Source organism: Lucilia sericata, unplaced genomic scaffold, assembly GCF_015586225.1.
Source record: "Lucilia sericata isolate MDLA Ls3-8-SP2 unplaced genomic scaffold, ASM1558622v1 Contig000060F_arrow, whole genome shotgun sequence".
NCBI classification, from domain to species: Eukaryota; Metazoa; Arthropoda; class Insecta; order Diptera; family Calliphoridae; genus Lucilia; species Lucilia sericata.
The window spans coordinates 186,976-199,496 of NW_023994095.1; the positions used below are offsets into that span (position 1 = coordinate 186,976).

Here is a 12,521-nt window from a genome sequence, read left to right on the forward strand (position 1 = left end):
GACGATCTAGCCATGCCCGTCTGTAGAGTCCGAACGGAAACAGCTAGAGGGTTAAAATTGTACACAAATATTTTCTACAGGTAAGGTTTGTTTGGTATTGAAAATGGTCAATGTTGGTCCATGTTTTCGCATAGCCCCCATACAAGTGGCCCCCCGAAAAACAGTGTAAACAGTCCACATAAAGAGGTTTTATATGAACCAAAATCTCCCTACCAATACCCCCATATAAGGTTCCTCTCAGAAAATTACTTTAAAGCTCATGACTTGCTTCAAAATATCAGTAAATCAACGAAAGTCAACATAAACAAATTTTATCGGAAAATAAATCTCTTTACCATATTTTATGATGATAGGTTCATAATTGACCCAAGCCCCTATATAAGGTCCCCTTCAGAAAATGACTATAACGCTTGCTTCAAAATAATAGTAAAGCAACGAAATTCGACGTAAATAAGTTTTAGGCGAACTAAAATATATGTCCCATATTTTATGGAGATCGGCCCATAATTGACCCTACTTCCCATAAAAGTTTTCCCTCAGAAAATTACTTAAAAGCTCACAACTTTCTTCAAAATATCAGTAAATCAACGAAAGTCAACATAAACAAGTTTTAGAGGAACTAAAATCTCTCTGCCAATTTTTATGAGGATCGGTTTATAATTGTCCTTACCCCCGATATAAAATCCCGTCATAAATTGATTATAACGCTCTTAATTTGCTACAAAACCATAGTAAAGCAACGAAATTCGACGTAAACAAGTTTTCGGGGAACAAATATCTCTCTGCCAAATTTTATGGAGATCGGCTCATAATTGACCCCACCCCCCATATAAGGTTCCTCTCAGAAAATTACTTTAATGTTCATAATTTGCTTCAAAATGCCAATATATGTATATACGAAATTTGCAGAAACATGTTTTATAGAAACTAAAATCTCTCTCCCAAATATTAAGAGGATCTCCCAAATATTCTAACTGTCAAATTTGTTGATGATCGGTCAGTAATTGACCTTATCCCCTATCATGGAATGACATTAACGGCCAAAACTGGCTTAAAAATACCAGTATAGCGATAAAATTCATCATGAACTAGTTTTATGAGATTTAAAATCATTTTGTCAAATTTTATGAGCATCGGGCTATATTGGATTTAAGCTTCTAAGCCTTATATGAGGCTTAGAAATCTTGTTTTTGTTACAATAACAAAATATAAAAATAATTTAACTCAAAGTGCTCGCATTCTATCCAGAAACAGAACCTTAGACTTTCAATGAGTTGTATGTTGTGACGTCTTATAAAATTGTTTAAAACTTTTTAGGCACAAACCTTAAATTCGTAGGGAACAGGTCCACCATTACACAATAGACCGTGCTTATACTTAAAGATGTAAGGGCTTCAAAAATGCAGGAAAGTATCAGATTTTCTAGAGATGTTCTCACAAAATACAGACCTATTGTAACTACTCCTGCCGCTGTTAAACTAAACACTGAAATATGAAATGTGTTAAACTTAGTAAAACAAAATTATTACATATAATATTGCTTATCTTACCTAAGAAGAATTTAATGCCCAATCGATGTACACAGAGAGGTAACCAAAAGCTGGTTGGTATACAGGCTAAACCAATAATAATTGTATGCAGAAATACCTTTTCCTCTACTCCAGCGTCACATGTCACAAACGTCCTGTAATAAAATTGCATTTTTTTCATATTTAATAGTGTAATAAAAAGTAAGAATTAGGGTAAAATATGAACCAATCCTAAAAGCTTTATTCAACAGCGTTTGCTTAGGGGCTTGTTGAAATAATGGACCGATATTAACCATTTTCAATAGGCTACAACCATTCCGATAGAAATGTTTTAGGCTTGTACATAAAATAAATTAAAAAATTGTGTCTCTTAACCAATTATACCCTACACCAATATAGTGGGGAGCTATTATGCGTTAATACTGATGTTTGTAACACACAAAATATTGGTCCTACACTTTAAAGTATACTGATCAACTCAGAATCACTTTCTGAGTCGATTAAGATATGTCCCTCCGCCCTGCTGGCTGTCCATGTAAATCTTGAGCAGGCCGCAATTTGTAAGATATTTTGATAAAATTTTAACCATACGTGTTTTTCGGCACAAGGACGTAGCTTATTAAAAGTTGTTAAAATCGTTCCATCGTTCAATCGATTTTAAGATCATAACTTCGTCAAATATACAGTGGGACCTCGATTTTCCGTGATGATCGGGACCGGTGGCATTCTGTATAATCGATTTTCCCGGTTAATTGAGCGCAAATTTTGGCTAGATTTTTAAAAAATATTTTTATTAATTAATAAATAAATAAATGTACAAATTTATATAAAAACTAAATAATTCAAGGATTTTATATTCATACATGTTTCAAAAATATAAAAAAAAAAATAATTTTGTCAGAAAACAGTAAACAGTAGATAAGGATTTCATATTCATATATCACTCCAAAAATTGGCACAACTAAGTTTGACATAAACGTAAATGACAAAAAAATTTACTTATAACCATTAGTATCGTGATGAAATTCAGCATAACTAAATTTTTATAAATATACATTCCTGTTCCGAATTTTTTTGAGGGTGGCCCATATTTGTCTCTGACTTCCATAAAATCCACTTTTAGAAAATTTGTTTTCCATCAATAAATTACTTTAATACAAATAAAAAATATACTGATGGTGTATGGTATCATATGGTCGGGCATGCCCGACTATATTTTCCTACTTGTTTCCTATTTAATTTTGATTGCCTTTATATTTGTATCTAACTATATATATTTTTTTCTAGGCGAGAATTCCCGGAGTCTCAATAAGATTCAAAATGCATGAAAAGAGTGTATTTTTTAAAAAATACTAACAAAATAATTTTAAAAAATTGTTTTTATTAAGTGAATTTTTTATTAAAAATAGCAAGTAAACTAATATCAGTAACTAGAATTCGTTTCATAATACAATATCATATACAATATACAAATACATAATAGACACAAACTTAAACTACTTTGAACGTATTTTTTCGGAAATGGAAAAATTGAATTTTATTAGTAGTATTTCAATTTGATGAAACACAAGAGTACACATTTTACTTCGATTGTTTTCTACTCCAATTTTAGAAGTAAATTTCGGCATCGGTGTTAAAATCATAGTATTATTTTCCGAATAGCATTAAAAATGTATCCTCGTAATCATAAACGCTTATGCTATAAGAGAAGTCGTTAGATTTTTATTTCATACTGCCAAAACAAAATAAAATGAAAATTGGTATGATTATCAAAAAATCAAATAGAAAATATTTTTTATTTCTACACTATCACATTTAAAATAAAACTACAATTCGAAAAAATTGAAAGAAAAAACATAAATTTTTATTTTAAAGTGGATTTTGTTTGTATTTTTGCTGTGTTTAAATAAAAATAAAACTCTGATAAAACGAAAAAATCCAATCGATTTAAAATTTTTCAAAAAAAAAAAAATTAAAAAATCATACGACTGTTTTATTGCACTTTGTATCTACATAATAATAACACTGTGATACAAAAGTGAAGAAAAATAAAATGCAGGCGTTCACATATACCAATTCTATTTCGTTATAGTCCATAGAGTACGAATATATTTTTAGTTTTCCCCTATCACTTCGTTAACTTACTTTTTAAGAGCAAAAGATGCGAAAAAGAGCCATTTTTGAAGTTTTAAATTTGAAAAATCATAAGTTTAGTAGTTTTCATCCGATTTTCAAATCCGATATTTTTTTTAATGATACAAGTGTTGCCTTTTAATCCAAAAAAAGAAATCCAAAATGTATGGTCAAATGTCTGAGTTACGGTCGTTTAAGTAAAAAAACTCACACTTTTTTAAAAAATTTTCATTTTCATCATGCTCTACTTTGACCATGAGGCAGTGAGTTCATTTTTTATTACTTTCCTGAAGAATCACATAAAGGAAGGTTTCTAAAACTTGTTATTTCATAAAAATCTATGAAAAACTGGATGATTTATGCCAATTTTTCTAATAGCATGTTCCTCGAATTTTTGGTTTTCTCCATACAAATTAATTTTTGTATAAAAATGTTTATAAACATTTTTTAAACTTGTTACAAAGAAAACCAGAAACATGAACGTTTTTGTATGGAAGAAATACGCTATATTTTTATAAAACTTAGCACAACTCATAACCTTTTTCATCGATTATCATAAATTGACCATCATTGGAAACCCAACTTAATGTGCCTTTTTTCAAATGTAATGGCCAACGTAGAGCAGTATGAAAATTAAAAATTGTGAAAAAAGTGTGAGTTTTTTTACTTAAATAGCCGTAACCAAGACATTAATCATAAATTTTGGATTTATTTTTTTGGGTTGAAAGACAACACTTGTATCTTTAAAACAAAATATCCAATTTGAAAATCGGTTGCAAACTACCATAAATATATTTTTTTAAAGTTAAAACTTCAAAAATAGCTCTTTTTCACATCTTTTGCTCTTAAAAAGGAACTAAACGAAGTGATCGGGAAAAATTAAAAATATATTCCTACTCTATGGACTATAACGAAATGGAATTGGTATATGAGAACCCCTGCATTTTTTTGCTGTATCACTGTGTAATTTTTAGTTTTATTTGAAAATTTTGACATGTCGTTTTACTGAATATTATGGTGTGTAGTCAGCTTTAATAAAGAAATTCATGGTTTATTGTTGGAATTTTATATATGCACATTAGCTTAAATAATACTGCTGATTTCCGTAATTCCTGTCCTCATTTGACCCAAGCTCCCATATAAAGACATCATATTTTAAATTCTAATATATGTATATTATAAATCTCCTTGTCTCTCTCCTAAACGGCTGTAGCGAATGTCTTAAAATCTGGAAAATAGTTAGATCTTTACTTGGAGGGTGTTATTGGCTATATTGTTTTTCAATTATCTGCAAATGACGGTAAAATGGGTGAAAAACGGACAAAATTAGTACTTTTGAGCGTAAATACTAATTATTGTCTATAATTAAGCGAAAACATTTCGATTAAGCTTTTAAAGTGCTATACAAAAGTCAGTCCCACAGACCGACGCGGGTATTGGTGTCATAGTTTTTGGAGCGGTTATAGGAAGGTTAATAAATGTTCTACAGGCTTTTTTCTCAAAAAAGTTTTTGTCAATTTATAGAAAGGTATGTTTTAGGACCGGATTTATAGTTCATACTGAGGAAATAAATTTTATTTAAGTTTTGAAAATTATATGAAATTAAATAATCACCCCTATCGCCTATTAATATTTCACGCGAAATATGTTCCCTTTTCGCTTTTTTCGTTCACTAACTTTTTTGGCGTTTAAGTAACTTTCGGAAGTAGTCCTTATATGAGAGCTTTTACAACACAGCAAAAACATGACTTGTACTTACTCAACGACTTTTTTTCAATGACTACTACATATCGTCTGCATTACTTAGAATGATTCAAGTATTGACTAAAAAATAATATTTTATGTAAGTACTTACTTTTTAGTCTTGGCATATTGTTTTTGAGCTTTGTTTTTAACACAAACGATTTTTTTTTGGAAAAACTAATAATAGACGCAGCGGAAGTATCATCGTGGTAAGTCCTTGTCTCCAAGGTCATTCCCGTAGTAAAATAATGATATAAAATTCTATTGTGTAAGTAAATTATAGCATTTAAGCCGCTTACTTTTCAATGTAAGTTTTTGCTGGGATTGATCCGGAAAAAATTTCGCAGAATGATTTATATATGTATAAAACATATTCCAGTCTAATTTTATCTAGATAGATTTATTAATTAATGAAATATGTGAGTCTAAGTGATTTCCGGAAGTGACCATTATATGGGAGCTACAGCCAAAAACGAGCCGAACCCGAAAAAGTTTTGTAGATTGTTTGATGTATACACAAAACATATTCATGTCGAATTTTATAGATAGATTTATTTTTCAATGAAATATGTTTGTGCGTTTAAGTGATTTTCGGAAGTGAAACTTACATAAATGGATGTATGACAAATTGTGGACTGATAAGAAAAAAAATTTCACTAAATAAAACTATAAATACACAAAAGATATTCAAGTCGAATTAACTTTATTTATCAATAACATATAACCTTTTCAGTGATTTTCGGAAGTGGGCTTTATATGACAGCTATGTCCAATTGTGAACCAATACAGATCTACGTTATTAATATGATTTTTATTTTTGTTGATACCGATATACTATATGAGGGAGTTATTAATGATAAATTCATTTGGTTCATTTCTTTCGTTTAGTTTTATATCGATATTGCTTAGATGGCACAATTTTTTATCGGGTTCCCGTTATCCGATTTGGCTAAAATGTTACACCAGTTAGTTATAGAAACTAAGGAACAAAATAAAACCCATCTGAGCAAAATCAATATTTTTTGGACCCCTCTAATGTATGTACATACATATGTATGTATGTATGTATGTTTGTATGTATTTATATTATATACTTACGAATTTGATACAACTATTGATGATACATCACATACAGATGCTGATACGCCGGGATTTAACTTTTCATAGTCATCAAATCTTTGAAATAATTCTGGAAACCATACCATTAATGTGTAGTAACTGTAGATGTAAAAAAGGGAATAGAATACGAATGGAAATTTGTATGACTTCAATGACTCACACACATAAAATCGCAGGGAGCTACTAACCTCGTTGTCAGACAAAATTGAATGGCACATGTTAATGATGTATTTCTTAGATGAGGTTTCTTGCATAGTGTTTTGGTTTGCGACCAAATTTCCGCCAGCAATAACTTAAGTTCTTCGGGCTTACGTAGCCTTAAATTTCGTACGCTTTTCTCACCTATTTTTTCTGAAGTTCTACTAGGAGCAATTAAGCTCTTGCACTACAAGAAAAAAGTCAATGAATTTATAAGAAAATAAAATATGTAGTTATAAGATTTATTTTCCTTACCGGATATTCTTCTGGGTTTCGTCCAGTATTTTTAGTAAACATATATACAAGAATTTTAAGTGCCTTTTCAGTTTCACCATGTTCTAGTAAAAATTTTGGACTCTCGGGAAAAGCAAATAACCAACAACCAAGTAACAAACTATAATATAAATTAGTAATTTTATATTTTTTGAGATATTTTATTACATGGTTGACAAATTAATCATTGTACTTTGCTCTTAAAAATCGGATGATATATTTTTACAAATATATAATATGTAAATTTTAGCAAACTGTATGATTACTGTGCGCCACCTAGTATTTGTACTAACCTGGGAATTGCACAAATTGCAACAAATAGGTTCCAACTATGATAGAAGAATACATCCGATTCCAAATGAATTACTACAGGTATGACCAACCACGCGATTCCTAAAAAATACATAAATTAGTGAATACGAATGACAACTTGTATGACTTCAATGAAGTTTTATCATTAACAAATATTTAAATTACTTAATTAATTAAACAGACTATTAAAGTCTTTTTAATTAATTAAGTAATTTCGAACGAAATCTATTCTAAATTATGTAATTTCCTATACACTTTGTTAATTTGAAATCAAGTCATTTTGTTTAATTTCATTGAAATTAAGTTGAAATTACAATGAACATTTCTGTCTTTGTGTAAAACAGAGAAATTTAATTTAAATTGTGTGAAAAAATAAAAAAGAACATAAAATAGAAGAATTTGTGTAATTAAAAAAAATGTTGGCTTAAGGGGAAAGTATCTGGGTGAAAATAATTCAACGTCCAAAAATACCGGTCAACACACACCTAGCCCCTATCGGTTCTGTGGTGCGCTCCTTTCATGGAAAATGTTTGTTGGTAAAAACAAAACCTTATATGTATAGTGATGAATGAAGAACATTCAGAGACTCAATTTCCTGGACACAATTCCTAAGATTTTCCCAATAAGTGTTCGTAGGGCAGTTATATCAGGAATAATATTACTCACTAGATATTTGGATCTAATTTCGACGAGAGCATGACAATAACAAAGAAAGTGCTCCAGAGTTGCGCTGTCGTTTCCACATGCTCTACACTCGTCTAAATAAGCAAGGGTGATCTACTCAGTTTTTCAGCCGGTTTTAAAACCGTTACTTTCTGTTCTACTACTGTCGGTTTTTTTTTTTCGAATAACAAATAACTCGGTTTTTTTTTACTTTAAAACCGGGTTCGAATACTTTTATTTGTTTTGTATTCAACGGATTAAATTTTAAAGTAAATAAATACACAGCCCAACAAAATTTAAAAATGTTGGAGTCCAGGCGCTAGAATTTATTTTTAATAATTATTTAACAAATTTTATTTGTAAATTTAATTGGAAATACCATACGAAATTGTTTGATAACATTTTGTTTTAAATAAATTGTATCAATTACAATAATAACACAGGCCAACGAAATGAAGGTTTGTGAAAACTTTTGAAATCAATTTGACTGGTTTTAATGTAGTTTAAGCTGCTAAAACCGAATATGATGTATGGTTGTTTTCTATCACCCACAGTTTTCTCGCCAATTTGAATATTTTGTTCATATATTACGGATATTTTATATAATTATAAAAATATATTGACGTTTAAAGGTTAATTTGAATTTTTCGGTGTCATTATAAATACGTTTCTTCATTATTTATTTATCCTAAGTTTTATTTAAATCGGTAGACAACAAAATATTTCCCTATGGTTTCAAGAGGATTTCTCAATATTGCATAGCTTGAGTTTGACCTTCACAGTTTATGGGTTAACATTATTCGATTTTACTAAAAATAGATATACATATGTATGTGTAATATTATCTAAAAAAGTTTTATATAAAATGGATAACAGTAAAGAATAAAACCTGTTTTCCAAAAATTTTAACAAAAAATAGTTTTCTCCGAAATCCTCAGAATTCAATTCGCAGTTACGACTAATATGTGAGAGATATCGACCTAATTTCATAACTATTTTATTCCCTTTCTTATTGTCCATAAGTAACGTGACCAGACATTATCCATAAGTAACGTGACCAGACATTATCCAGCTTTTTAAAGCTTAATCCCGACTTAAACTTCAATCCCGCTTTTTGCTACGAATCCCGCTTTTAACAGGTCAATTGTCCTTAATTTTATTGTAATCAATTTGGGATTTACTAATTAAAAGTTTAAAAATTAAACTTTAAATTAAGAAATTTTGTTAGAAAATAGAATGTCTGTTCATTAACAAAAAATTTTTACAAATTATCAGAAATTGTTTTTGTATTTCAATATATATTTCAAATATTTTTGTGAAAATTAGTAACAACTTTTAGTTATTGAAAAGACAAAGAGATTAAAAAAATATTCTAGTATTTTTTAATAATTTTTCAAAATGTGGGTAAAAGTAGACATCCACTTTTTAAATAACAAAGTTGATTTTTAAAGTTAATGGTCTAAAAAGATTATTTTTTAAGTGACAAGTGAACATTGGCTTTTTGGACCCATGACTTTTAACTTATAAAGCTGGAAAATTGAATTTATTCTCACTTAAAGTGAATGTGTATCTGATCTATCAGGACGCACTAATATTTAACAATATGGAGAAAAACAATACCCCATGTTATACCTGCACCAGTTATGAATATTAAATGTGATTTATTTTTCATAATATATTATCTTCAATATTAACTTGTTCTGATACATTTAAACAATTTATGGATGAAAAACAAACTTTCTGAAAGAGGCTTTATATGGGGGCTAGAGGCAAATATGGACCAAGCCCAATAAAATTTTGTGAATATTTTTATATTTATACAATATTCATTTGTGCTGAATTTCATCGTGATATTTGTGTTTATAAGTTAGTTTTGGACATTCAAGTAATTTTCAGAAGGGACTTTGTATGGCGGCTAGGGTCAAATAAAGTCCGATAATTACGGAAATCGGTAGTATTATTAAGACGTATATAGAACTAATTTTTGCCGTTTTTTGTAGATATACTACAATATTTAACATAATTATGAACTTAAAAGCCCATCATCAAAATATTTTGAAATTTGCGTCCCGTACCTTGCGCACAAGGTTTATATGGACAGCCATCCAGCCGGACGAACGGACATGGCTTAATCGACTCAGAAAGTGATACTGAGTCGATCGGTATACTTTAAGGTATAATACTCGTAACGTATAATACTCTCCCCACTATGGTGGTGTAGGGCTTAATTAGTTCTATTTGTGGTCCCATTCTGATTTGTTTTATTTTTAACTAATATTTCAGAGTGATTTTATCGAATTTTTCTTATACACTATTTTTCCTAGATTTTAGGCAGAATTCTCGAGAAACACATGAAAAATGCTGTATAAAAAGTTTAATTTATACTGATTTTTTAATAACACAGGTCAACAAAACTATGTTTCCTAGATTTTAGGCAGAATTCGCGAGGAACACATGAAAAATGCTGTATAAAAAGTTTATTTTATACAGATTTTTTAATAACACAGCCCAACAAAAATTTTTATAAATCGAAATGAAGGATTGCTACTTAAAATTTGAATCTGGCATTATAATTTTTTTATCATATCAGGTTTTTATTGTCACCATCAAAAGTATATTCAGGGTCCTTATTAAATTCTAAGACGATTTAGCCATGTCTGTCCGTCCGTCTGTCTGTTGAAAGCACGGACGGAAAGAGCTAGAGAGTTTAAATTTTCCACAAATATTTCTTATAGGTAAGGTTTGTTTGGTATTGAAAATGGGGAATATCGGTCCACGTTTTCGCATAGCCCCCATACAAGTGAAAAAAATAACATTTTATGAGTATGGGTCCATAAATGACCCTACCCCTCATATATTGTCCCCTCCAAAAAATGACTTTAACGCCCATTACTCGCTTAAAAATACGAGTCTAGCGCAGAAATTCAATATAAGTAAGTTTCTTATGAGTTAAAATCTACCAAATTTTATGAGGATCGGTCCACAATTGACTCTACTCCCCATATAAGGCCCCTTCAAAAAATGACTTTAACGCTCACTACTGGCTTAAAAATAAGAGTACAGCGCTGAAATTAGACATACGTAAGATTCTTACGAGCACAAATCTATCTACCTAATTTTATGAGAATCGGTCCATAATTGACCCTACCCCTCATATAAGGCCCCATCAGAAAATGCCTTGAACGCACATTACTGGCTTAAAAATGCGAGTTTAGCTATGAAATTCGATATACAGAAGTAAGTTTCTTACAAGCCAAAATCTCTCTACCGAATTTTATAATTGACCTCAATTGACCGCTCATATATATTCATTGTTAAAAAGTTGGACAAAAATATTTTGTTTCTAAAAATTAATATTAATATCGATATATGTACATATGTACGTCTTAGTCGAGTATAATGTTTTTACTTGGTTTGATATTAAGTTTTATTAAATCCAGATTTAATGAATGACAATTTTCAAAATCCCGCTTTTTCAATATATTTTCATTTAAATCCCGCTTTTTAATCACTCGGATCCCGCTTTTATTCCAAAAACATCTGGTCACGTTATCCATAAGTCACATGGATATTTTCCCAAAATTTTTTTTTTATTCCAAAAACATCTGGTCACGTTATCCATAAGTCACATGGATATTTTCCCAAAATTTTAAAATTTGCTTAACAAAATTGGTAAAAGTTTGAAACTGGAGTTTTGAATCTGCCGTCTGAAGGGTTTTGCATTTATTATTTTTATTTATTTATTATTTAAAAAGTTTTTTCATTGTTGGCCTGTGTAATATTTTTATGTAATATATAAATTTTCTGAGTCGATTTAGCTATGTCTGTATGTCTGTCTGTCTGTCTGTCTGTCTGTCTGTCTGTCTATCCGTCCATCCATGTAAACCTTGTAATCAAACTACAGGTCGCAATAATAATAGATAATTCAATTATCCCAGGTACGAAGCCTATTGAAAATGGTTAAGATCGGTCCATTATTTCACCTAGCCCCCATACAACTGAACCCCTGAATAGGGCTTGTAAACCTTGTAATCAAACTACAGGTAATTTAGAAGATAATTGAATGAAATTTGGCACATGATCTTCTATGGTATCGGAGACAAAGCCTATTGAAAATATAAATATACTCGTATTTCGACAAAAAGCTGCAAAATCAAGTTCGCTACGAGCCTTGGTGACCCTCATGAATTTTATAATTATAGGGTCTCATTTGACATTAGCCCCTATTTAAAGCCCCCTTCAAAATTTTACTTAAATGTCCACAATATTTTTCAACAATAAATAGCTTAAGTATAACTCAAGGCAAGGTACAACTCAATTTAAATGCTTTATTATGAAAACTAAATCACATTTCTTTTTTGTAACAGGTGTAGGGTATTATATGGTCGGCCTCGTCCGACTATAATTTCTTACTTGTTTTTTCAAAATGGGACCTTTTTTTGCTCAAAAGGAAGTTTATATAATTTTCTTTAAGGGCTTTATAGTCGCTTAGGGATGCGAGTGGGATCAAAAAATTATTTTTTAACTCAAGAATAAGATTTTTCAATACTT

The 12,521-nt window shown here is 30.0% G+C and overlaps 1 protein-coding gene across 8 annotated transcripts in view; it reads right to left on the reverse strand.

The window, feature by feature from the left end:
* Positions 1–12,521, reverse strand: part of LOC119616163 (synaptic vesicle glycoprotein 2B-like) — a 98,593-nt gene that overhangs the window by 10,353 nt on the left and 75,719 nt on the right. For all 8 annotated transcript variants that reach the window (XM_037972439.1, XM_037972437.1, XM_037972438.1 and 5 more), the window contains exons 5-10: positions 7,289–7,388; positions 6,978–7,116; positions 6,713–6,909; positions 6,504–6,623; positions 1,551–1,684; positions 1,326–1,485 (exon numbers count right to left, since the gene is read on the reverse strand). In XM_037972439.1, the coding sequence (XP_037828367.1) occupies positions 1,326–1,485; positions 1,551–1,684; positions 6,504–6,623; positions 6,713–6,909; positions 6,978–7,116; positions 7,289–7,388 (850 nt within the window). The remainder of the gene's footprint in view (positions 1–1,325; positions 1,486–1,550; positions 1,685–6,503; positions 6,624–6,712; positions 6,910–6,977; positions 7,117–7,288; positions 7,389–12,521) is intronic.